The sequence below is a fragment of the Eptatretus burgeri genome, chromosome 3, assembly GCF_056783735.1.
Source record: "Eptatretus burgeri isolate ZD-2024b chromosome 3, Ebu_testis_v1, whole genome shotgun sequence".
Classification (NCBI taxonomy): Eukaryota; Metazoa; Chordata; class Myxini; order Myxiniformes; family Myxinidae; genus Eptatretus; species Eptatretus burgeri.
The window spans coordinates 38,797,405-38,825,383 of record NC_140963.1 but is presented as its reverse complement, the minus strand read 5'-3'; the positions used below and the strand labels follow the sequence as shown (position 1 = coordinate 38,825,383).

The window sequence follows — 27,979 nt, the reverse complement described above, 5'->3', positions numbered from 1 at the left end:
AGAATTACAGCGACGCAATTTATATTATACAGGGCTTTGATATGAATAACAAACGCTGCTAAAAAATAATTTGCATTGTATATTGCTTTATGTAGTGTGCAGTACATTGTTATAACAAGTAGAAATAGAAACAAATGGTTTGTTTAAGGAAAAATAGCAAAGTATACCAAAACGTTTGAAGTTAAATCTATTTTAGTCTCGAAACTGTGTGTGTGTGTGTGTGTGTGTGTGTGTGTGTGTGTGTGTGTGTGTGTGTGTGTGTGTGTGTGTGTGTGTGTGTGTGCGTGTGTGTGTGTGTGTGTGTGTGTGTGTGTGTGCGCGCGCGCGCACGCGTACATGCACTATAGCTCCTCCATGAGCCTTAGACCCCGTAGAAAATTATCATAAAAGTGCATGATTACAAATAACAGCAACTATACCTCATTTGTTATAAATAAGACAAAATAAAAAACGCAAAATCCGCATAAAGTGGAGTTGATCACCCATTCTTTAAATAAGTAATACCATTTGTCAAATCCTAGAATCCAAAGCGTTTACCCTGCTCATCATTCCCCCTCCCCTCCCTCTGGCAAGGCTCAAACCATGTGTACTGTGCCGCGTGTACAGGTGAAAAAAATCACAAGTCGTCTCCCCATACATGCAGGGGAGAGGGGTGTAGGGTAAATTCGATTATACCCATGACCTAACTCTCCGGGTACCCCAAATATGTATGCAAAACATGGTGGAGATCAGCCAAGCCGTTTTGGATTCTGTAAGGTTCAGACATACCCACATATAGAGAATTGCAGAAATTTAGTATTATCCCCGATTGTTGCACATAAGTCTTTTTAAAAAAACACCCAATCAAAGTTTCAAGATTGAAAGTGTAACCGAGTCAAAATTATCTCAAAATTTCACTTTGTGCTCTTAAATGTGTTGATCCGATGCTGTATACCTCAGTGGATCAAACACCCCATATCTTCGTTGAGGCCAAATTCCTGCATGTTGTTCCTTTTCTGTAACCCTTTGTTTCTGCCCAATTCATGGTGTCTGCTGCTTCCACTTTTGTCTCCCTTTATTCAGAGTTGTGGATTTTATCCCCTGTGTTTGTGCATTGCTACTCTCTCCTCCAGCCTTACAAGGTGGAGCTCACAACCAAGTTACGTACTATGTATGTATGTATGTATGTATATATATATATATATATATATATATATATATATATATATATATATATATATATGCAATATGCTAAATATAGAGCGTTGGTTGTGCTGAAGCAGTTGCTTTGGCAAGGCTTCCAATCCTGGATGGGTTGTTACTCCAACACAGCATACTCAGCTGAGGGTGGCAAGAATTTGTAATTTGTTCAAGTTGCCGGTGATGAGTCGCGTTCTCTTCACCAAGCACACTGTCGGATCTTTAACTTCCATCTACTAATGATGGCAGAAGGTACACCCGTTTAACTTCCATCCGAGGGAAGGCACACGCATTGATGCCTCACCCTGCCTGGCAAACACGAGGATGATGATTTATATCCAGTTCAAGATTAAGATGTGCACGCATACCTCCCGGCTATCCTACCAGCCCGAACCAGGATGTATTTCAGTCAATACAAATACAATCCCCCATGTTTGTTTGTTTTCTTGCATCACCAGAGCGTTTTGGAGAGTTTAACAAGCCATCCCACACCAGTCCAACATTCCCCAAAGAGGTTTCCCTCTTATAAAGTCACCCATAACCTAACCATAATTTTCCATTATGTAAAAGTATAAAATATTGCACATGTTTTAATTTGCTTTACCATCGCACTGAAAATTATCATAATGGAGATGAAGTCCATAAACAAATACTCTCTGGTAACTTTCCTTCAACAGGAAAAGGAAACATATAAAAGATATTACATAAATACAGTCACGGCTTCCATCGGTGTTTCAGAAGTTACAAAGTATGCTTGAAACCCCTCCAATGTGGTTGATCTACAGGGGAATAGATTGTACCTGGCCAAGTACAACAAAGGTTCAGCGTTCAAGCGGAAATGCACACACGTGTAAAGACATCCGTGAATTCTGGAGAGTCGCTTCTATATTTTTCCAATTCTCTTCAAATCCTCATCTCTGCAATACATACAAATGAAAACATGAACTCATATATTATAATCAGAACACAATGTACTCATACTGAAAGACATTGTTACATATTCACAACTCAAAGGGGGTAATGCAGGTGAGCTCATCATTTAAAACACGAGTGTTGAACATTTTTCTCTTAAGTAAAACACCACATATAAAAATGTGGAACAAACAAATTCATGAAGAAACTAAAAAAAAGGAACCTTTTTTGTTTCTTTACAAGAGCGAGGCTCATGGAAGAGAAAGCTATAACTGACAGTGGGACAAACATCAAAAGGCAAGAATGAACAAAAGGCAAGAGGAGAGGGAGGAAGGGAGAAAACACTGAAACTCACAAGTAAAATGGTTGAGTTGGGAAAGGTTAATGGTGGTAATAAAGGTCATGGATCAGAATTTGGGATAACAAGAGACGTGACAAAATGTTCAGACTCAGTGACTTAATGGTGAGAATGCTCAAATCTAGAAGGTTCTAACCAGTTTGGTTTGTCACACCAAAGGACGAAAAAAAATGTTTTCTGCATACTAAAAGACTTGCTTGATGCTCAGCATTTAATTTTTAAAAGGCTAGATCAGCAAAGACAAACATTCTTGAGTTGGCAACCATTGTGCAGGCTTTATGGACCAAATGACTTCCTCTTGCACTGAAGTTACTTGTAAGGGAACTCATTTCAGGAAGCGAATGCAAATATTTATGAGAAAGGGAATTGTGATGTTGGCACCACAATGTCAAAAACCACACAATCAACAAAAACAAAACTATCCCTTGGTGACATTTTTTTTTTTTAATCTCCAGGGTCTCATGACAAATAGCATTGTGTGATGGCATTGCAAACAGGTTTTATGACTTTTCTTGTTCACAATAGAGCACAGTAACTGGAAAAAAATAAAACAAACATGTAATTTACCTTTTCCTCCTCCATCTGATAATAAGACAGCTGAGTGACATAATGAAACAAAGAAATGTAATGACTCCCAGCAATGCAATGACCTGCCAAACTGTGAAGGTCATTGCAGTTGGTCTTGAATCTAGAAAAAAAAAAAAAAAAATTCATGAAAGTGTCTTGTTCACACATGCTGCGTATATACTCTAAACCACAAATCAGTATTTTATCGAAATTCACACTTATTTGATATGGATAGATTATTGTGAAGTCATCCAACAAACACAACCTCGATGCATCAGTGACGTGACTGATGTTAGCATTTTAAATCTTTTATCTTGGATACATGCTTCTGCCTTAAACGACTTCATCCACAAAACGATAAGCTTTATGTACTAGGATTTTACCGATGCCTGTATACTATTTCATTTCACATTGTATGAAGGGTACTTTTTATAAATGCTTGATTTGCATAACCAGGTATGACATCAGTGATGTCATGTTGGATTGCGAGAGAGAGAAAAAGAGAGAAAGAGAGAAAGAGAGAAAGAGAGAAAGAGAGAAAGAGAGAAAGAGAGAAAGAGAGAAAGAGAGAAAGAGAGAAAGAGAGAAAGAGAGAAAGAGAGAAAGAGAGAAAGAGAGAAAGAGAGAAAGAGAGAAAGAGAGAAAGAGAGAAAGAGAGAAAGAGAGAAAGAGAGAAAGAGAGAAAGAGAGAAAGAGAGAAAGAGAGAAAGAGAGAAAGAGAGAAAGAGAGAAAGAGAGAAAGAGAGAGAGAGAGAGAGAGAGAGAGAGAGAGAGAGAGAGAGAGAGAGAGAGAGAGAGAGAGAGAGAGAGAGAGAGAGAGAGAGAGAGAGAGATCTGAGAAATCCTAAAGCAAAAAGAGATATCAACAGAGAAAAGGAGGGAAAGAGAAGAAGAAGCATAGGTGAGGAAGACAGATCGTCTCCATATATTAGAACACAATTGTTAGTGTGCCAGCTCAGTATTTTTACCTGTAGCAGATTTATTGATGATGTGGAATTTCTTTTGTGCAGTGCCATGGTCATTTGAAATTTTGCAGGTTATAGTTTCATTCGACTGTTCTTCTATAAGTGATATATTCACGAAACTCTTAAAGGAGCTCTTTTCTTCATTCCATTCAACCTTCTAAAAGGCAAAAAAGAAACAAATCAAAGTGAAGAAAAAGCTAATTAACAACAAAAGCAACAGACTCTTTAAATGATTTTATTTGATGTTGAATGGTCAAGTTATTGGTTTAAGGTAATTGTACAACCACTGTGCATTGTTCTTCTTTTACTGTGTTTAAATTTATTGCATTGATGGATATTTTTATGACATATGTTACAATATTATATTTTGCAAAAAAATTGGTTGCAGTTTTACTGCCAACTGAGAACATCCATATTCAACAACTTTGGCGCCCAGGCAACTCAACGGTCGAAAAGTTGTACTTGAGCCATTTCTTTCTTGGCATCTATAGAAGTTGGTGGTTTCTGAATTTTTTGATTTTTGAGTGTATATATATATATATATATATAAAAATAAAATAAAATATATAATATATGAATATGAAAAAACATTTGTTTAAAAAATGTAAAAATATAGGAGGGATGACATCTCAAAAACAACAACCAAACAAGGTAAGAATGACACCACATTACAATGCCACAATCCTCTTGTGGATTACCATCACAACATCTTTTGACATTTTACTTTGGGTGGGGGGTTGTGATGGAATAAATACATTGTTTTTTTTAAGTTCTGGGGCATTTTTTGCACTTCTTGCCAAAAGGAGAAACGTGTGTGTGTGTGTGTGTGTGTGTGTGTGTGTGTGTGTGTGTGTGTGTGTGTGTGTGTACGCGCAATTATTATTTATGACGTCATGAAAATTATGTGAAAATTATGACGTCACAAGTCACATGGTTTGGCCGCCATCTTGGATTGAAGGATAAATATTAATTAATGTTTACTCTGTAACCGCTGCTTCTATATATACGAAACTTCAAATTTGTAATTTAGCCGACATGCGAAACAAAGGTTTAAAATTTCAACCTGATCGGTCACACGGTTTGGCAGCCAGAATTATTTAATTATTTGAATCTGTTCGCCAGTAATAAGGAAATTGAACGCTTTGTGCTGCCCGGTTCGTAACTCGTCTGTTCCGCGCCGTCTCGAAGCAGGCCTGTGTTTGTATCACCATTAAATAATGTTTTCTCTGGCACCGCTTATCCAATAAATGCGAAACTTTGCGACTATGATTTAAGTCTCATGTTGTATCAGTTGTGTCAAAGGCGGACGGACTGGGTACCCGGTCATCACTGCCAGCAGTTATAAAGTGGCAGTTCTAGTTTATTATTATTATTTTTAAAAGAAAGTGCTCATGCAGTCATGGTATCATAAATAATGTGAATATAAGAAAGTGTGGTGTTGAGTGTTACTGTATTAAAAAGTAATAATGGCAAGGTAACTTGACTTGGCTAAAGTGGAAAAAATATGGATATAGAAAAAGGAAAAAAAAGAATGAAAAGTGTTTTTAAATTTCTACAGGTTTGAGGCTGAAGGAAGAACTGATGACAGAGGATGGTCAGCACACAAACAATAGGGTAGAGGAAAATGTGTTGACAGGAAAGAAATAGACATGGGTCGTATTTTCAGATAGAAAATGGAGATGGAACAAGAAAAGGAAAAGTGGCAATCAGGGACACAATTGTATAAATTGCATATGTGACGTCACTTGTATTTTTCGCAGTTAAGTGTAGACAAGATATGGGTACTTCCATTGACATTTCTGGGAAATTCACCTCTAAGTTGCACTTCCTGCTTAATGGTGCAATTTTTTCATTTAAAGATCTCTTTTCTTCCTCTTTGGCCAGTCAACTTGGCAATCCAAGCAGAGAGTGGACAAAATGATTCCACACTTTTGTGTCTATGGTCATATCAATCGCTTCCTGCATTTTCAAGTTTCTCTTTTGTCTAATCAATCAATGTCTTGTGTGGGTAGCCAATACCTCTTTCTCCTTTAACATAACATTCCAAAGCCATGTATTACTAGTTTGTTAAGCTTCTTCTTACAAGACCAAAAAAAAGTTTGCATTTTTTATCTTATGCACCAAAGCTTCCTTTGGCCTACCTCTTTTATGATCATCTTATTTTTCAGTTTTTTAAGTTTTGATACTCCAATATCCCCCTCAGACAATTCATTTCTGCTACCAGCGTCATTATTCATCTTTGAGGGTCCATCAATCAGATCCATATCATGGAACTGGATTCACTAATGCCTTGCACAGCCCAATTTTAGTTAACCTTGATATTGTCTTTCCTTACCATCTCATTCACCAAACGTCACTGATCATTTTCATTTTATTGATCCAATTTTTTTTTCTTTGCAAGATTGTGGTTCAGAGAAGAATGAGGTGACATTGCATGTGAACTCGCAGTGGGGCAGTCGGTGGCAACAGTTGGACACAATGAGCAAGGGAATGAACGAATAGGAAATCAAGGAGGGAGAGAGAGGGAGGAGAAACAGAGTAACCTGCAAGCAAGAGGGCTGGGTTAGGTTGGGTGAAAGAGGAAGGGAGGGGGTGGTAAAATCTTTTGCAATATATATGATTTGCATGAACCATCCTCAATCACTGTCCCTCCGAGGTATAGAAAACCTTTTACTTGTTTTAGTTCCCTTTCCCAGCTTGATTTTCCAGTTCTACTTCAAAATTTCCCCATTGTCATTGTTTATACAGATTATATGAATCTTGGCTTATGTTCTTTAATGGTTCTGGTGATACCTGTCTTATGTTGTTTGCAAACCTTATATTATTATCACATTATTGGTTATCTGACTATTTAATGGAAACGCATGTATTTTCTGACATAAAAGCTTTTTGCATCACAACTTCGAAGATCAGATTAAACAGGAAAGGTTGTATCCTTATTTTACACCTGCTGTTGCTTTTTGAACCACTAAGTTTGTACACCTTGCACTCTTACAGCACTCATCAATTTGCAATATGCAGTGCAGAGTATCCTCTGCTCATTTTACGAGTTTATCTGGTGCTGCAAACATTCTTACGAATTGTCATAGTTATTTGTACCAAACACAGACAGAGGCCGATTCAAAATAAATCAAGTTATTGAAACTTTTCGTGTAACTGTCTGATGATGAAAAGTTGGTAAACGGTACTTCTTCAGGGTCGAAAATCTGCTTGTTGTTATTACTCTCTCAATCTCTCTCTCCAAGCCAATTTAGTTGTTGTTTAACGATTTCTTTAAATAATTTTCAAGGAATCTCATAAATATTTTCAAGTGTTTGTGCGTTTGTTTGTGTTTGTACATTATTCTTTCACTGCTCAACCATTACACCGAGAGTCCCCAAATTTTGTGTGTAGGTACTTTAGAATCTGGGAAAGGTTTAAACCACCACCGGGAAAAGCTCTCGTGCCCAGGCAGCACCAGGTATCCCCTCCCATCCCCTCCCTGGGCAGCACCGGGTAGCCCCTGGTAGTACTCAATAAATGAATACCTCCACAATTGTTACTGTTATTTCTATTATTATTTTGTATGTATTGCCACTAAAATGGCTTTTCCCCAATCTAGAGGACAGCAGTCTTCTCAGTATTATTTTTTTAATGCATTTATTTGGGTGAAATGCAGCATCTCCATTGTAGATGAAAATATGATTCCCACATTATATGTGTGCTCTATGATCACGATACCAAGCAGTGGTGGTTATTTGTGGAAAGTCTGGGATTCAAACTACAATATTGGTAGTGTGGAGTTTTGGGGGGTTTTTTTTGGGGGGGGGGTGAGAGAACTTTTATTACGTACCAATCTCACTTTATGTACGCATGTGCCTGCACGTCTGTTTACCTGTTCTTGCAAAATTAGTATTTGTGCTTCAATGAGCACCATCCTGATTGATGCCTTTTGCTTCTCTATAATTTGGCGTGTGTGTGTGTATGTGTGTATGTGTGTATGTGTGTATGTGTGTATGTGTGTATGTGTGTATGTGTGTATGTGTGTATGTGTGTATGTGTGTGTGTGTGTGTGTGTGTGTGTGTGTGTGTGTGTGTGTGTGTGTGTGTGTGTGTGTGTGTGTGTGTGTGTGTGTGTGTGTGTGTGTGTGTGTGTGTGTGTGTGTGTGTGTGTGTGTGTGTGTATGTGTGTATGTGTGTATGTGTGTATGTGTGTGTGTGTGTGTGTGTGTGTGTGTGTGTGTGTGTGTGTGTGTGTGTGTGTGTGTGTGTGTGTGTGTGTGTGTGTGTGTGTGTGTGTGTGTGTGTGTGTGTGTGTTTGACTTTGAAGCACTCCTAAGCTGCTGAGTTGAAATTTTGTGGTTGTACTATGGGTGTGGCAGGGAATGTTTTACGTATTTAAAAATAAAAATGAATAAATAAATAAATAATTGGTCATGGGCATTTGGGAGAAGGGAGGTTGGGGTGGAGGGGGAGACTCAAATTGTCTATGTCAATGTGCATCGTGTAGAGCTGCTCCTGGTGGGAGTTTATTACAAGTAAAAAACTCTTTCTAGAATGCACCAATTCTCTTTTGTAGAGTCAGGAAAACGATAATTATCATGGCAGTGTTTGTGGTTCAGAAGTATATGTTGCCTGAGACCAACTCCATTCTTTCCCGTTTCAGAATTAGTCGTGTTTAATTTGTTTTTGGTTTGTGGATGTTCCTTTTTATGTCAAAATTCCTCATCCTTGCTCACCCTCTCTGTTCTTCTCACCCTCTCATTTGCTCAAGGTCATCTCCCATCTGCTTGGAAATCAGCTAACATTGCCGCTCTGCACAAAAACAAATCCCTGCTACTACAGACCAATCAGCCTTTTCCCAATCAGCAAGGTTATGGAATCCATCATCACTTCAGACATTACATCATTCCTCTTCTCCAATGGCTTGATTTCCAATAATCAACTTGGATTAAGACCAGGTCACTCTACCCTAGATATGTTGCTTCTGCTCTAACAATGGATGGAGATCCTCAATGCCAAACATGACATCAGAGCCATATCCCAGACATATCGCGTGCTTTCGATACAGTTTGGCACCCTGCCCTGCTCACCAAACTCTTTTCCATTGGTATCCAAGGCCATTTCCACTCATGGCTCACAGACTTCCTCTCCTGTTGCAGCCATGTGGCCCTTAATGGAGTTCTTTCATCCCCTCTTCCTGTCCAGGCTGGAGTTCCTCAAGGCAGTGTTCTGGGCCCTGTTATTACAGCGCAGTGACATCGCACTGTTATACAATTGGCTATTCTGTCCTGTGTCTTCTGTCACACTTGTGGTCGCGTACGTCCTTTTAATATGAGGGCTATAAATAGAAATTTATACAACGTCAAAACTCTTCCCATCATGCATGCTAATTCACTGTCTACATTTAAATTTTATAACTGCAAAATTGTTTCATCATTCTTAACCTAGATTTTTAGTGCCCCCAGCCGCGCGACATCGAAGTATTCGCTTCTTGTTTTTTCTGGTTTTCATCAATGATCTCCCTGACTGGAAAATCCTCTTTATCTCTTTGCTGATGTCTCCACCCTCTGCCGTTCCATCTGTCATCCCTCAGATCAGCAAGCAGCAGCTTCTTGGCTCTCTGCAGATCTGGATAAAATCACAAACTGGTCCAACACATGGAACATGTCTTTCAATCCTGACAAATCTCACTCTCACGATGTCTCTCCGAAAGGACCGTCTGAACCCCCCCCCCCATTTACTTTCTCAACAATCCTCTTCAAGCTTCTGTGTCTCACTATCTGCCATGATCTTTCCTGGGAAAGCCACATTTCCAAGCTGGCCTGCAAAGCCAGTCGCCGTCTGGGCATCCTCCATCATGCAAAGTCCTTCCTTGGCACACCTGAGCACCTGACCACATACAAAGCTTTTATGCACAGCCTGATGGAGTACTGCTCTCCCCTCTGGGCTGGTGTTCCCACCTCTCACCTTTCGCAGCTTCATGCTATGGAAACCAAGGCATTTAGGATTATCGGTATCTTCCACGATGAGGCTGAGTCTTTGGGCCTCTCACTCTCTCGCAGCAGGCATGTCAGTGGTCTTTCTGTCTTCTACCATCTCCTCTCCAGCTTTTCTACCCCTGCTAATCCACCCCAAACCCACCTCCTTCAAATTCTCTGCTTTCCTTCCTGAAAGTCCCTGTAGTGCCCATATATTTTTTACCGTGTACCCCACCCCATCCCTCTCCCTTCCACAAATCTCTTGTTTCTGTTCCGTACTGTTCTCTCTTCCTCTCTTCCTCTCTTCCTCTCTTCCTCTCTTCCTCTCTTCCTCTCTTCCTCTCTTTCTCTCTCTCTCTCGTTGTATGATCAGTGTGTTAGCTCTCATACGAACGTCGACAGTGTATACAAAAAAAATTAAAATCCCATCCACATAATCATAATGTTGTTGTTGTTCGTCTTTCGGCTGCTCCCGTTAGGGGTCGCCAAAGCGGATCATCCGTTATGATCCGCATTCTGATTTGGCACATGCTTTACGCCGGATGCCCTTCCTGATGCAACCCTGGTCGCCTCTTACGACACAGGGATAAGGATTGGGTTTTGCCATGATTCCGGGCTGCCCTACACCCCTCTCATAGCGCGGCCCAGCGCAGAGCTCCCATCCTCAAGCGATCCTCCAACCCAAGCCTCCGAGTAGCCGGATTACAGGCGCACGCCACTACGCCCGGTATCCACATAATCATAATATCAGAGTAAAATATATAATATAGTAATACACCATAACACAAAATAAAGTTGCCCTCCCCTTTCTGCTCCTATAGAGAACATGTTTCCAGTAAATATAATTCATTTATTTAATTCCATCAACTCACTTCCTCAAGGTTTTCAAGTGGATCATCATTCTGGATCCAAGAAACGTTGGGTCTTGGAAAGGCCAGAACTTGGCAATCCAAAGAAACTGAAGCTTGGCCTTGCAAAACTTCAACATTTTCTTCACCTTTCTCTTTGTTTTCAAAATCAGGAATGCCTAAAGAAACCATTATCTCAAATGAAGTAATTTCCATTTAGTCACGACTTGCATTAATTTTTCACTTGTGCGACTCAGAACAGTGAGAGATAATTGTTTTTTTTTTTGAATCAATCCACAGCATTCCCGACATGACAAGGCAAATGGCTGTTTTTAAAAGCCAATTCATTTTTTATGCAAAACGTCGATTGGTCATGTGAAATGCAAATTCACACTCACAATGAAAAATTTGCAAAATTCACAATAATAATAATAATAAAAAAATGCAATGATTGCAATGAATAATTAAAAAAAATTAAAAAAAACAAAGGCTAATGATGGAGAAACAGAGCATAAAGCAGGCAATAATAATAAATAAATAAAAACAAATAATACTGACGGCAATGAGTTCAGTGTACCAGAGGCTTCCCTGACAACAGAGAATATAGCTCTTTCATCTCCTCTTCCTGCCAAGACAGTGTTCTGGGCGCAGTCGTATTTCCACTCTTTATCAACAATCTTGACTTTCTGGAAAATCTCCTTTGTCTATTTGCTGACGACTCCACCCCACGCCGTGATATTCTCATCCTTCAGGCAGGCTGCAGCCTCTTTCCTTCTTCAGAACTTGATGAAAATCACAAGCTGGTCAAACACTTGCAATATGTCTTTCAATCCTGACAAATGTCATACTCACTATCTCTCTCAAAGGACCGTCTGGCAAACCCTCCCATCCACTTTCTTGACAATCCTCTTGAGGAAGTTCAATCATTCAAACTCCTGGGTCTCACTATCAGCCATGACCTTTCTTCGGCAAACCACATTTCAACGTTGGCCTCCAAAGCCAGTCACTGACGGGGAATCTTGAATTGTACAAAGTCCTTCCTTGTCACATCTACACTTGTATCCACCTATAAGGCCTTGATTCACAGTGTGATGGAGTACTGCTGTCCACTCTGGGCTGGCACTCCCTCCTCACACCTTGTTCAACTTGATGCCATGGAAACCAAATTGGACTCTCCCACGATGAGACTGAGACTATAGGCCTATCACTTTCCCATTGCAGACATGTCGGTCTCTATCTTCTACCACTTCCTTTCTGGTCTCACACTCTCTGCTCTCCTTGTGTTTTGTCGTCTCCCCCCACCCCCCCCCAATCCCACCAGGATCCTGCAGGGTGCATGCGGTCCACCATCAACCACATTCTGCTGAAACTATCTAAATCTAGGACCACTGCTCACCTCCACTCATTTGTTTATTTTCTCTCCCACCTGTGGAAGCCACTTCCACATTCTCTTCAATCTCATTCTTTCCTCCAAAGCGTCAAAGACAGCTGTTCACCACCATCTCAGATCATCCTCCATCCAAAACCATGATCTTTTCTACTCCCATTAACTCTCCCCAAGCCCACCTATTTACAAGTCTCCATTTTTTTCTCCTTCCTGAGCGTTTGCTTCTGGATCCATCTTGTCCACCCCATGCACCCTCGCTCCCCAACCCCTCATCCCTTATTTGTCCTATAACTCTGATGTTGGTGTTTCCCCCCATCTCTCGCTCTCTACTGTTCAATTTGTCCTGTTGCATTCTGATCCGTTCAGTGTTATAACTCAACAACAACAACATAAAAAAATTAGAATAAAATAATAAGACTTGAAACTTCAATTGTAAAGATTCAAAAGCACCCATCAAAATTAAAATTAATATCCAAAACCAACAAAAAGTAGAATATATTTTTAAATTCAAATTCTCCATTCATTTTTTAGCACGGAATAAATTTATCAGTCGTATTTGCCATCATTTTGATTTTCAAAGTGCTATCTTGTAAAGGTTATGGGTTGCTTAACTCAGCTATCAGCAGAAATACAAATCAAATCATTAGGGAGATCAACATCCAAGACTGACCTTGCGGAGAAAAGGTGACGAGGCCCAAGCTCTTTTCCTGCAGTTTTCCCATGGCCCAGTACTTCACGTGACATGAAAACTGAGGTCGATGAAAACCATTAGATGGGTGGTATATCAGGGTTGAGGATATGTTGACAAGACCTTTTGTATCTGAGATTTGTTTTTCCTTCAGCAGTACACCTGGTCAAACATTTCCCATCGTATTATTGAACTTATCATTACTCTCTATTACAAGCATGGTTTCTCGTATTCATTCATTAAAAAATAAATGGTGGCCTTCTTTTAACCTTTCCTTCCTCCCCCTTTCATAATATCTCACCACGTTATATATGTATCGAGGTTTTGGAGCTGACATCACTTTGTCATATGACTATAAGTTTTTCTGGGTGTTTTCTGAAGGGACTTAATAAAACATCAGGCCTGAAAATTATTCTTCATTTATCATCGAGGAGATAAGGCTTGATTTCCCTTCACATGGATAATTAATGAGTGATGCATGACTGCAATACAGCAACAAAAAATGGAAGCCAACCACATTATTGAGTCGGTGGAGACAAGATGTCATGTTTGTAAACTTATCATGTGCACTCCGTGTCACCGCAAGTGAAGCAAGTATGTTGGACATCTTTTGTCTATAAATATCATCAAGTGTCCTTATCCCTACATCCTGTGTCTAGCTTTGTGACCTTTTCTCATTGCTCATTCCGTGTGTGCGTGTGTGTGTGTGTGTGTGTGTGTGTGTGTGTGTGTGTGTGTGTGTGTGTGTGTGTGTGTGTGTGTGTGTGTGTGTGTGTTTTCAAGCTATCCTGGCCATCATCTCCATCTACTCTCCAACTCCCTACTATTATTTTGTCATCAAACTTCTTCTTGTAACCAATGCTTCTGCCTTATTGACTCGCATCTTTTGTCTTGCCTTTTTCGTTTGATGACTAGCTCGAATGCAACTGAACAGTCCATTGCTTCTGCATTGTTGCTATTCCTGCTGTCATTTTCATGTTGCTGCATTTGAGCCTGGGGAGTAACTACTGAAATCTATCTGTCCAGGTTTTTCCTGACATCTTTGTTCTTTCTTCCTTTCACATTTCTTTTTCATAATTATTTTTCCATCCATTGGGACCATACTCTGTGCAGAGCGTTGGTGCTGCCTAAGCAGTCTCCTTGGCTATTGGCCACAATCCTGGACGGGTCGCCACTCCGACACAGGATACCAGCAAGCTGGCATTCATTTTGCCGACTTTGGAAGGATGACAGACAGAATCAACCCCACCTGGTATTCATTCAACAGCCGAGTGAGATTTGAACTCAGGAACCTATGATCCAAAGCCCACCACCCTCACCATTAAGCCAACACCAGGCATATAATTATCTTTATTCATTGTAATTCTTGCTTTTTCTTCTGATTTGTTATCTATCTGTCCAAGGATAAGTGAATTCTTGCAGAAATTTTTTCTGTAAGGCTCACTTGGCTGCGTCTGGATGGGTTTGAGGGTTGCGAAGTAGCGGCTGAAACCCGAATCCTATCCAGGTTCCTCTTGATGACTCCATCTTTGTTCTTTACTTCTTCGGGTTCCTTCTTGGTCTTCAGTTTCATTCTCTGCTACATGTCCTTGTAAATCTGACCCCTTCTTCTTTTCCTCTCACACAATATATTCCTGCCTACCATCTCTTAATTCACTGTTAAAAAAAAAATTCTTCCTCCTTTATTCATTTTTCTTTCCCATATGCCCTCCCTGCCCTTCCAGGTTCATGTGCTCTTCCATTTCATACTTTTCCTCCCCAAGCTCGAAGTGACGAACACTTTTACTCCTTTCCTCTTGTTTGTGTGGAATCACCTTCCCAAATCTGGTCTGTGATGTGCATAAACAGGTCATGTCACCCCCAATTGAAGTCACTTCCACATGTTTCTTTCAAACCTTTTCTCATAGCTCTATGAAGTACTGCTCTGCCCTCTGGGCTGGCACCCCAGCATCACATCTGTCTCTCCTGGGGATTCTGTAAAATTTAAATCGACCTTGCCTCTTCGATTTTGCAATGAAAAATCCCATGGTATCGCTCATAAATATTCGGTATTCATATACTTTTGCATTAATGTCAAGGACATTAAGAGACAATGGGAAAACTCGTGTAATAATGGGTTTTGAAATTGAGATCCCAAGCTCATGAGATATGTGTGGATATGGAACAGGCATTGTGGATCAAATGGCCTCCTTACATATACAAGTTTTCCAGCACATCCTTGTAAAAGTCTAGATTTCCTTGTGACGATCCAAACTTTAAAACTTACCAGGAAATTTTAGAGCCGGTTCACCATCCATCAACCAAAACATCTTCGGATGTGGAATGCCTCCGATGATTAAACATGTACCAATCTGCGAACACAGAGGTTTAAGCTTTTACTTTATTGTAATCATGGTCCACACACACACACAAGCATGTCTTGTAGTCCAGAACTAATGCTGTTCTGCTTCTAAGTTCGTTTTTAATGGTTCAATGGAATGATTAAACAAGCATTTTCTGAGATGGCACACAGATACCCAAAAGACATCAAACAGAGGGGACAGTCACAAAATATTCATTTGTTAGAAGATAGACTTTTTTAAATTCCCCTTTGCACATCCAGATGCAATTTATAGATTAAAGCACAGAACAAGCAAAATCAGCGCGATAGATCTCTCTCACCTCTGTTGGTTCCCTCTTGGCGCTAACTTCTGATGTAGCAATTAGTTGTAGCTTCGGTTCAACGGGAACTGAAACATACACATTTTTCAGGATACCATGAACATTATGACTAAAAACATTAAACAACAACTTCAGCAGATCTTTGATGCTCCATATGCTGTCACAAGAAACTGAAATACAAACCAACGTCCTTGGAAACATCAAAGAATAACTTTTAATGGAGATCAGAAATTGAAGCCATCACAGGAAAACATGTCTATTTACATAAATAAAAAGATGTCCAGTTTCCCTCTCTCCCAAATATACTTCCCACACAAAAGCAGACTTTCTCAAAGCATTCATCAAATTGAAAGACATTGTTAATTATTCAAGCCCAACTGCCAATGGATAATTGTGATTGTTGTCTCCATTTATTCTGTTCGTCATGGGATTGCTCTTGTTGATCTAAAGCCCTCTGGTCCTATCAAATTTCATCCCATCTTCATTTATTATGTTCATCATGGGATTGCTCTTGTTGATCTATCGCCCTTTGGTCCTATCAAATTTCCTACCATCTTTGACGGGTATATCCGTGAAAAATAATCCACCATTTCATTTTAAAACATTGTGAGGATGTTGATGAAGATACTCGTTTCAGTGTGGTGAATATAAACAGAGATGATCAAGCATATGAAGACCTACTTCTCGGCTAGATTAAAGAAAATTCATCGCAACAATTATTTTGTTTTGTCTCATTCTGTCAAAACACTAGCATACGGACTTGAGCAATTTGGAAAATAAGGAAGCTCTCATGTGGGGGAAAAAACAGTTTTGAAACATCAGTGAAGGAAGTTTCATTTTGATGTTGATCAACATTTCCTTGTTCCTCTTAGTTGATTAGCCAATGTGAAAACAAATAAAATATAGCTATGTGACATTTTTTCCACCCCTGCAGCGAGAGACAGGGTTTTGCAATTGCTTCTGTGTGTGTCTGTCCATCTGTCTGTCCAGGCCATAACTTTTTTTCATCAGATTTTCAACAAACCTTTTATCAAGAGAATAGAGAGAAGACTAATTAATAATCGAGTCAAAAGGACAAAGTCACAATAAGTACAAATAGCCATTATCAAGCCCATCCACTGTTGCGCAGCACAAGATGGTCGGGGTTTTTTTTTAACACTTCCGTGGATCTTTATTTTATCCGCTTGTATTTTGAGATGCTTTCTAGTTTAAAATTTAAGCTTTGTTCATTAAATTTTCAACAAACCTCTATTATGAGAATGTGGAGAACACTAATGAATACTTTTTACATTTTTTTCAAGCTGTCGTTTTCATTCAAGTGTAGTTCGAGTACAAACCAGAGATGGACGAGCTGTCCATTTCCAGATGCTTTCTAGTTAATGCTTATGGTAACAGACAGATGGTGTAAAGTGTGTGGAGGACATTCTGGGATAAAGGGATATTGAGTAGCACAAGGAAATGTAGGAGATACAGGTGTAAAGGAGTATAGGAGTGGGATAAAATTTCAGGTAATTTATGAATCCTGGTGTAACGATGTAAATGGATTATTGAAGCCGAAGAACACTCACCAACAACATGGACAATGCTGCTACTGTCGGCTGTGCCCTCCTTCTCAGTGGTTACTTGACAGGCAAAGATACCTGCATCCGACCTCCGCACATCTGACACCACCAGTGCACTGCCTCGCAGTTCCAACCTATTTTCAAATGCCGGATTATGATCACGGCTTATGGCTCCTTTCAACCCTCGAAGCAAAAGTCGATGCCGTTGTCCATCCTGGTTCTCCTGAGGATTATAAGATTGAAAAGACAAAGTGGCCAAACCATAAAGATTTTGACTTGGAAGTTAACGAGGTCAAAGTGCGTCTTCTCTAGACTGCCGACTTGTTTATAAATTTTTATGTCAATCCACAAAGAGTGGCATAAGTGACCCCTTCGAGTACCTACAACTTCAGCAAGGTTGAAATGTCAATGTATCACCTCATACAGTTTAAAATGTTTTCAGTTACTGTTATCAATTCAGCTTCAGTCTCACCAGACATGCTTTGGACTTCTAAGTCAGCAGTTTAAAAAGAGGAACGAAGATGTACGAAATCAGCAACATTTGAAGCAATTTAGTAGTTTTCCAGAAATGCAATTTTAGTATGCCTAAATCGGCAGACAATTATATTATGTGCACACGACTTCATGAAATAAAATAGCATGATGGTCCCAGTAATAAATGGTACTCAGTTCAGTAATCGAATAGTAATTAAGCGAGTGATATTTGGATTTCACTTTGAATCACACACGTCATTTGGTACCCCAGCAATGCATGCACTATAATGTTTTCATGCATATAATCATGACTAACCTATAACGGTGAAGAGAGATGTATATGTGTGTGTGTTGTCATTTTCTGAGATGGTCAAATGGATTTTCGTCAAACTTTCAGAGGTTCATCAGTGAGTACTGGAGAGTGTTTTTAGTAAATAACATTAGAAAATTTTGAAGAAAAAAAAAGTTGGATTTTTGGGGAAAAAAATAATTTGAAATCACTCGATAGTGCCTATGCCTTTGTAGCTCTGTAAAAGGTGATATTGAATGATCCCCGACCCCATTCCTTTGCGGGTGTAGGGAAGTGTTGAGGCTCCCACAAAATGCTAACAGGATTAGAACAGCAATGGGTACCCCAGCTTGCAAATAATAAAGTTTCTAAACATGGAACACAAAAGACATGTGGACGCACAAAGAGGAAATGGACCTTAGCAGTTCCATTCTTTCTTTCTCACTCTTGATCACAATACACAATACACAGGTTGCAGAAGCAGACTGAATTCTGGACAGGTAGAGGTCGAGGTGGGGGTGGGGCAGTTGCAAATTGAAGAAGAAATGGAGACCTCAAATCAAACTAAAAAGTTGTACAGGAATTAAATACATATAGATGATGATGCTCACGATCAAAACAGAAGTACTCCAGTGAGTTGTGGCACACCAAAAAGTCCCAAAAAGTGATCGTGTCCACATGCGGAAAGATTATTTTAATTTATCGCGATACTGATAATTATCAATTACAAGCAATATACCTGTCCCGGGGTGGGAAAAGTTTAAGTTAATCTATCAATTTAAATTATTTCATGGACTTTTAAAAAAAAGAAGGTTAATTGTGTTGCACTCTGTGTTTCAATCAAAGCCAAAGCTCTGAGCTACTTATACTGCCCATCGCAAAATGGTGGTGCAATATCGGGCAACAGTGGTTCAGTTTGTCTAAAAAGAGGGCAAAATATCCTGTTTGCGAAATAAAATTTGTCATCAACATGACTCGTGCCTGTTTTCCCATCATTTCAAAAGTGAATGTTGAGCTTTGCCTGCCTGCCTGCGCGGCGTTTCAAACACAGCGTGGTAAACGGCCACCATAAATGGGAGACAGACATCATGGATATATATATATATATATATATATATATATATATATATATATATATATATATATATATATATATATATATATATATATATGTATGTATACATATATATATATACACATACACATACACATGTTACGGTTTGTTGGCAGGTCACGAGTGGCCTCTCAGACCCGCTTCCTGATTTTTTGACCCAGAAGTTGACGAGATACAGACGGGATAACTCCACAGGACGCCGAGTTGCTAAGCAACCACGGCCGCCGTCTGAAACAATCTGGCACGGTCCTCGTGCCCAAATCTTGTGTTACCTTCCTGGCGATTTAGTTATCCCAAATGGGGAACCGCACTCTTGACGCATCACTCAATCTATTAATTCGGTATGGCCGAGCGGAACCGTATGTAGGACGTCAGCTGCTTCAGCATAGTGAATCTGTCGGGTACAACCTCCCATCTACTTATTACAGACTATGTCTAACCAATGGAGGAAACAGGCGATCGAGCAGGTCTGGAAAGTCTATGCAGTATTGTTTTCACAAAGACACATATTTACAGGCAAGCAGTCACAAAGATACAGTGTCATAAAGAAACAATCTTAACTCCGAGCAAGTCACAAAAAAAAAAACCTTTAAATATTCAGCCTTATCACTGAGAACACAACACAAGCGCACCTCATTCACCTGGGAAAATTAGAGAAGAGGGACAGAAGAGAAGAAGAAGAAGGAGAGGAGGAGAAAAAGAAGGAGGAGGAGGAGAAGAAGGAAGAGGAGGAGAAAGAGGAGGAGGAGGAAGAGAAGGAGGAGAAGGAGAAGAAGAATAAGGAGAAGGAGAAGAAGAATAAGGAGAAGGAGAAGAAGAATAAGGAGGAGAAGGAGTAGAAGAAGGAGAGGAAGGAGAATCGGGGAATGTTTTTGGCCCATTTCTCACCCGCACATGAACCGGCAGGCCCACGCGAGTCCCAGCATGAAGGGGAGGAAGGAAAGAGAGGAGGAAGGGAATGAGTATATAATGTGGTACAGCATGTTGGAAGACTGCACATATATACAGAGGGGAAGCTGTGAGGATACAAGTCAGTCACCCCGCCCGGACGGGTCAAGGGGGTAATCGTTGATACTCTGTGTACCCTGACGAGTTTCGAGGCAACCATCGAGCTCTCTTATGCGTCTCAAGTCGATTTATTAGAAATAGAGATAGCAACGAAAGGTCGTGTAAATCACCATCCGGTGCATCCAAGGAACTTGGGCTGCCCATCCACACGATCACTCGTGGCCCAGCCTGCTCACCCTGGCAGAGATTCGCCCTTGTTTGGGTGGTACAGCTCATCCCGTTCCATTCCTCAGATGCAAACAAGCAGCAATGTCTTGAATGAACCATCTTTTATGGCTCCTGGGCGAGGCATGACTTCTGGGAGTGAAGATCACTACAGCATCCTTTGACCCTTGCGTGCCACTTTCTCATTGGCACGTGTACGGCCCATTACTTCCATATAGGTGTACGGAGAGTCGTTTCTGCAGTTACCTGCACTGTGGATTATGTACTGTGGTTCCACTGAAATGGCCTTGTAGAGCGGTGGATGGTAGCACTGAATGGCTTCGATTGTGTGTTTCGTAATAAAATGTGTGCACGTTGTTCTGTGTGTATGGTTGCGCAGTAGGAAAGTGCTGGAAAAGAGAAGTTTGAGAGGGATGGGGAGAGGGATGAGAAGGGATAGAGATTTTAGATGGGCAAATTACAAAAGGGGGAACCGAATCTGCTTTACACACACACACAACGCATCTCCCTATCCTTGATACGAGGGAAAGGGTCACCTAACAAAACAAAATGTTTACTAATCAGGCACAATAGACACAATCTATTGTGCCTGATGAAGCCGGCGAAACGTTGACCTGAGACCGGGTCTGCTCTCGCTTTTTTTGCTCAAATTAGTGGAGTCGATTGAGCTTTTACTTTTGGTTGGAAGCGCCGCCTTAAAAAAACAAGAAAAGAAAATGCATAGTCGCATCAATGGGCCAATTAGTACACTGGTGTCACTTCTGAGAACACAAGGGGAGGAATTGAAAAACGATAACAAAGAATATGAAGGAAATACAGAATGAGATGAAAATGATTTAGGGGTGAGGCTTGAAACTAAGATGGAAGAAATAAAGAATGAAATGGGAGTACAAATTTATGGAACCGCAGGTTGGTTCGGGGGCACATGCTTGAAAATGAATGGCCTGGAGGAGGTACAAATGTCACTCTGCTACAGTGGGAAGAGACCGTGCATGTGACGAGCAGGATAGAGGGTTTTGAGGGGGTAGGTTTGGCTCCATGGTGTGCGAAGCAACCTCTGTAGAGTTTGTAGTATGGCATTCATGTGTGTGCGGATAGACTCGGCGGGGGTTCTCCTGGCTTGCCCGGCACCGACAGTGCGCAGCGCAGTGTCAGCTCCGAGGGATGTGCAGATGGCCGAACCTGAGCTGGTGTGCCAGGTGTCCGAGCCTGCGATGTGTGGGGTGGCGGGTGGGCTTGCTCAGGGTAGGAACGAAATTGTACTGCTGGTGTGCGGGTCCGAGTATGCGCTGTAGAGCAAAGCTACATCCGTCATCGTGTGCGAGCTGGTGTTGGTGGTTGTGCTGGTAGCAGGAGTGTTTGGGACGGACCCTGTCGGGGTCGACTCAGCGCCAGGAGTTGTCGACCCACCACGCACAGCTGTGTTTTATCGACCATGGGGCAGCAAGTAAAAAAGAGGTTTGGTGGTAGAAAGATTAGAAAGAGACAGGCCATTGTGGGCCGATGTCAGTGTGAGTCCCGATTGGAATTGATGTTTTTGTACTGTGAATGCAGAGATCGGAGCTGAGAGTCATGAGCCGCAAGCGGCTCATGACAAGGAAGAAACGTTGGGAAAGCGGGAGGCTCAAGACCAGCAGCGGCTGCAGGGAGGGGCAGAAAGGCCCGATAACAGGGTTATATGCAGCCATGTTGGGAAACATGAAGCCGGGAATTTAAAATTTAAATTGCAGTTTGTGTTAGAGCAGCCTTGGATGAGAGTTGGATCTCAGGCTGCAGGATTCAGACCAGGGGAGGTTAATGGGATCAGTCTCATGGGAAATTGCCCCCCTGGGAGATTGGGTTGGGTCAGGCAGCTGTGGAGCTGCACTCGCAGAATTTGGATGTCGAGTCCAACCACAAGTGCTGTGGTATGACCCTGGCCCCTTGGGGAGTCTGGTGGAGTGTGGCATCCCCTGTCCATCGGGACGCCGTCTGAGCAAGTCTCAGGCCGGTGGGGCTGCAGGACCCTGGAGGGGGTTGAAACCTCCTGGGGGTCCAAGGTGGTTCCTCCTGGGTGCCTGTCATCGTGCACCATGAAAACCATTAGGGGGAGGAGTCGCTGGCAGCGCTTTGGTGGTGGCAACGAATTCCAACAGGCAACGAACAGACAAGCAGGATGACAAACAGGCAAGGCACTAACAGGAGTAGTCAAGAAAAAGCATTCCTCTCCGAGGCCATTCTCAACTTTCTGTTTTTTTCTGCCACGATCCCCATTCTCGAAGAACGCTCGTCAATTCCGTCACCTACTCAATGAGCAACGACTGGAGACACTGCAAAGCATCTCCACTCATTGTACAACAAACATCGGAGAGGTAACATGACTACCGTGTACAAATTACGACATGGGAAGCTCAGGGTTCCAGCGGATCATTTTTTTCCACACTTCGAGCAAACACGCCCAGAAGAAGACACCATGTGAAACTGAGTTGGTCAAGACTGGAAGTGAGAATGAAGTTCTTCAGCTCGAGAGTTATAAATGGAATGGAATGGATTTCCACAAAAAGTTGTTGAGACTGAGTGTTTTTTCTTCAAAAGTAGTTCAGATATATATATATATATATATATATATATATATATATATATATATATATATATATATATATATATATATATATATATATATATATATATTTTTTTTTTTTTCTGGTGGAACGAGTGATTTCACACTACCAGTCATTAGTGTATGTGCAACTCAGTCGTTACATTATCTACAACCCAGATGTGTTGACCGATATGATCACAGGACTACGGGACATCTACTTTCCTGTAGCGTGATGCGATACGATGACTATGGCATCAGTTAGCGTCATTCGTTGCCAGGATACGTGCGGTGTGTTATCGCAGTGGAAACTGATCAAGTACAGGATGAAATGGAATCGGTGAATCGTTTTGAGGAAATTTTCGATGTCTGCCTCCAAAACGCTCTTCATTAAAGACTTGAGGTCAAAACTGATCGGCAGTCAAAGGATTATGATCCATTTTAGAAACCTCTTATGCTCTGTTCGTTCAGCAATGTCATCAGACCTTTTTGGGTGTCTGAGTGACAAGGCACTTTCTGCCCCCCCTTGGCAAAAGGGGGTTACAATTGTCATCTCACTTCAACCTGCTCCAACATCCCAGGTGTTACCAATGCATGCCTTATCTAGTGAAATGCAAAACTCACCACAAACCATTGTAGCACCACTGGAGTCTCATGTGGTTGACCAGAGGACTCAGAGATGAGGGACCAAGAGCAAGGTAGGACCAACTCGGTACCTTCAATGGCGCTCATCTTCGAGGTGGTCTTCACCTCAAGCGCAGAACACGATGCTGCACAGACACAACGCAGGAGCACAGTCGTCACTGTCGTGGGAGGAGGTGTTAAAGCAAATACCATCGGTCGGTCGGTCCAACATGAGCTTTACGACCATGAGTGCTGTTTTTATAGTTGAGGGGAGTTCAAGGTGCGTGTCGTGGGTCAGGGTGCGCAAGAAAGCCATCGTGCTGAGAGCTTACAAGCGCACGCACGTCCCAGCCATCATCACAGCACGTCTTGAAAGTGTACGGAAACGTCAAGCAACGAAGAGATGTTTAAATTAAGGTGAACCATCATTTTAACCTTCACTCACACACATCTATATATATATATATATATACATACATATATATATATATATATATATATATATATATATATATATATATATATATATATATATATATATATATATATATACATACATATACACAGTTGTTTATGACTTTCCTCTGATGTCTATCTATGCATGCTGACATAATTGTAATATTGCTAATAATGACTTACGTCGTAATGGAAACCAATGACTACATTGTCTGATAAAAGACAAAAGAGAATTTTAAAATCTCTTCAACGCGTCACATTAGATCGTTCTCTGTTGCCGGAAGGTGAGGCGCTCGGATCATACCTGCGAGCAACGCGATCACAAGTTCAATGGCGACGAAGATCCCTTTCATGTCTGAAGATGTTTTCGTGGACATATTCCTCGTTATATCCTGGCATGAACGTCCGCAGCCCTCGTTTTATGTGCCTCAATGGAGATTCCCGTGGTCGAGTCATAATGCTTGATGACATCATTTCTTCGAATTTTAGTACAAGAGACCGCCAAGGCACCTCCCTGCGTCTAAGCCTTCCACATGAATCCCTTTAGCTTCTTATATCCCTCATTTCTTCCTCTCCTCAAAGTACATACACATTTGATATCTTTAATTTTTCGATATCCAGAGTCCCAGCACCTACCTACCTACCTACGTACGTAATAAATAGATATCGCCTCGGAGCAGCATTACATTTTGTCGCGCATTCACTAAACTAGTAAATATATCATGTTCTCTGGAATCTGGGGGGTTTGGGTGGGGGAGACAGAACCACAAATTAATTATTTAAGGCTATCATGGAGGATTGAGCAACAATGGCATGCAGTGAAGTGCACGGTGTTGCAGTGCTCACCTCGAAGGTGTCTCTTGAATCCCGACCTTGCTATGAACCCTCATCCCAGTGTTTCACAGGTAGGGGGGATTCATTAACGTTTGTGCCGCCCCTCGGAGGGAAGTTCAACTGGGCGTCCCATGTGATAGCATTGGTTAAAGATTCCAAAGTGTCTTGGCGCAGAGCAGGTGAGTTACCCTGGCGAGGTTACCATACCAGTACTACATGTAGCAAGTGGTCTAGTCTTCTTGGAAGTTCCATGACATGATGTTACTTACACTGATCAGCATCTCAGATCAGGTTTTTCTGGAAAACCAACCTGACCGGTTCCACAGGTTACTTCCTTTTCATGTGAGCCATCTTCTTCGGATAAGAGGGTGAAAAAAAAAATCTACTCATCGATATTAAAAATATGCAAATTATGTGATAAAAATACCTTAGCCCAATCATGGTGGATTTTTTATTAGGGGAGAACAGGGTGATCAAAAAGTTATACCCTTCAAATTCCCCTTCAATTTGGGAAATAAATTCCTCTTTTATTCCTCTCTTTAATGCATCCGAGAAATGACTTTGCCTTTGTTCTCTTTTCACCCGTGTGTGTGCAGTTGATAAATTAATAAATACAGCTTGTCGATGAATGAAGGTTGTAAAATAATTTATGAACAAATGTCATGAACGCATCATGCATGTATTACATGTGATGTACACGCACGTCTTCATTCAACACACTGACGTTCAAAGTGATCAAATCGAGTTACAAGGCATTGGAAGCTTTATTTTCCCATCGCAACATCGCAAAAAAGCAAGAATTACAATGAATAAAGAGAATTATATGGTTAGGATGGTGGGCTTGGGATCCTCGGATCCTGAGTTCAAATCCCACTCTGATGTTCAATTAATACCAGGTGGGGTTAACTAGGCCTATTGTCCTCCTGAGGTCGGCAAAATGAGTGCCGGCTGGCTGGGATGATCGAGCCATTCGAGTACCCTGTGTAGGAGTATTGTGCCCAATAGCCCAGGAAACTGCTTCGGCAGCACCGAGGCAGGCACTGACGCTCTGTACAGAGTATGGTCATCATGGATGGAAGATATTGTTGTGGTTGAGGAAATTCGCAAACCACCATTCAGGTCCCGTAGGTGAGATATCTCTGTAAGTACATGTGTAGTTAGCCCCAAACCCGTTGTTGAGAGGGAATAAATGTGATTCATTCGGGCTGCGACCCTTTAAGATAGCCGTTTTTCTGCTCTATCTTTACTTTGAACCAACCACGTCTCAACCGCCATCACACAACAACCACCAACCGCAACGCCGCTTCACAACAACAACAACGCCAACAGCCACGACCTTTACCTTCACAACTCGCTCTCGCAACCATCGCATCACCGCCATTCCAAGCGTCACCGTGGCCAGGGACCGCCACTTTAGACCCTCCACCACCTTCGCCTCTCCTTCTGCAGCCATTCCCACACCGCTTGTGGGCACCGAGCGTCAGGCTGTCCTGGACTCGTACAGGGCGCGCGCCGAGCAGCGGGTGCAAAAAGCGGCCTTTCCGAGGAGAAGTCGGATCAGGAATGATACACGCCCACTTCTGTTCCGTCCTATCAGCAAGCGCGGGGCGATTTGGCCCCGCCTCCAGGTGCGTCGGAGTAGAATCGATATATGCAAATTCGAGGATCAGGGGAGGTTCACGCCCACTTTTCCTCCGTCCAATGGGCGAGCGTGGCTCCGCCCCCGAGCTCATCCTGATCCGGAAATTTGCATATGGGTTCTCCTGCCGTACTATAAAGCGCCGAGAGCGAGGCAAATTAAGAGTGTTTTTGGGCTCGGGCGAGTTGGAGAGGTGTGGCGGCGGCGAAGTGTGGCAGCGGCAGAGTGTGGCAGCAGCAGTCAAGACGGGTCTGGAGGAGAGTCAGTCTGTCGGAGTCGGAGTCTGTCGGGGAGCTGCAGAGAGGGGAAGCCGGGAGCGCGGTCGAGGTCGCAGTGGAGTCGCTCGTCGCGGGACCCAAGCAAGCCAGCTATCCTCTTTCCCCAGAGCATCAACAATTCCCCCCTTCCCCACCCCGCGCTGAGATAGTGCGGAAAGAGGGCCCCGTTCCCACCCCATTCCAAGCAGTGCCAACGAAACCCGCGGAGGAGTGCGGAGTCGGGGCACCGCCGCGACATTTGCGGCTCATCACAAGACGGGTAGGCTCTGCCCGGTCTCGCGCCCACAGGCCCGTCTGCCCCCTTGTATTCGAGGGTGGCCCTTTTCTTTTGATTTTGAGTATATGTGTTGTCGGCGCCGTCTGTAAAGTAAAACTGTGTAAGTGTTGCCGTGTGCTCGCGTAGTCGGTAGTAGATCTGCATTGTGTTTCTTTTGTTGCAATTGCTTTTGGTGTATAATTGTTGTGTTTCTTTTACATTTGCTTTTGGTGCATAATTGTTGGAATTGTATATGTGTGCCGCGGAATAAATGTGCCTTATGTTGAACTGTTTTTCCCGTTTCGCTTCGTCTTTTCTTTAATTGAATCTCCATCTTACTTCACGTAAAGGGTTGGTAGTGGGCTAAATACGCCCGATAATTAATCGGAACCGTCGAGGTCGACGATATAACACCGCTCGGTTATCCCGATAGTACGAAACGGGTCGCTTCAGTGGCCCGTGTCCGGGGTCGACCTGCGGCGAGGTGCGATCGCCCGGTCTACCCTCCGTGTGGGTACTTAGGTAGGTCGAATTTGGCGAACAACCCTATCCCACGCGGGGGGCCGATTGGCACGATTGTGGTGAGACCGAAAGGCCCACCCGTGACTAGTTCCCGGCGTTAGTCTGAGAGGGTCACGACAGAATTGTCCGTCCGGTGGGCGACGTGCCGCGATTAGAGTTACGTGGCCGCTCGCACGCCGGCGGGCGCGAATTCGCAACAATATTTATTCAAGAAAAGAACAATGACTAAGTAAGTATTTTCAGTGAAGCCATATTTATTTATTAAACCAAACATGATTTTTAAAAATTACGCGGACCTTTAAGTCCTCTGAGCGTCCCCAACAACTCAAAGATACACGCGTTCTTACAGTAAACCCTCTCCAACTTCCAAAATCCAGGATGACTGCACACCTCAACTCCTTTATTCCTCACTTCTCTCATTGATGGAACTGTCTTCAAGAGGAAGGCCACTCCATCCAACTTTGCCCTGCAGGATTTTAAGCGGGCGTTGCATCGTCTCCTCCACAACGACTGCACACTCCCATCCCTGACCAATGATCTTTATTACCCCATCAACCTTTCCTAACCCAATGCTCTTGCTGGTTTCAGTGGGGGT

The 27,979-nt window shown here is 42.1% G+C and overlaps 1 protein-coding gene across 1 annotated transcript; it reads right to left on the bottom strand.

The window, feature by feature from the left end:
* Positions 1 to 205: 205 nt before the first annotated feature.
* AGER (advanced glycosylation end-product specific receptor) lies at positions 206 to 27,355 on the bottom strand. Its single transcript, XM_085872998.1, has 10 exons — positions 24,160 to 27,355; positions 23,400 to 23,545; positions 17,094 to 17,310; positions 15,526 to 15,593; positions 15,131 to 15,215; positions 12,847 to 13,026; positions 10,814 to 10,968; positions 3,985 to 4,138; positions 3,017 to 3,137; positions 206 to 2,096 (listed from the first exon to the last, which is right to left on the bottom strand). The coding sequence occupies exons 1-10, from the start codon at positions 24,230 to 24,232 to the stop codon at positions 2,063 to 2,065; spliced, it is 1,233 nt and encodes a 410-aa protein (XP_085729124.1). The 5' UTR covers positions 24,233 to 27,355; the 3' UTR covers positions 206 to 2,062.
* Positions 27,356 to 27,979: the final 624 nt, after the last annotated feature.

Bases quoted from the DNA above. Each gene is read 5' to 3' on its own strand.
- AGER (XM_085872998.1), bottom strand. From the start codon at position 24,232: ATGTCCACGAAAACATCTTCAGACATGAAAGGGATCTTCGTCGCCATT. The intron at 10,969-12,846 runs GTCAGTCTTGGA...TGGTTTCTTTAG, and splicing joins CGTCACCTTTTCTCCGCAAG to GCATTCCTGATTTTGAAAAC. The intron at 2,097-3,016 runs GTAAATTACATG...TATGTATTGCAG, and splicing joins ATCAGATGGAGGAGGAAAAG to AGATGAGGATTTGAAGAGAA.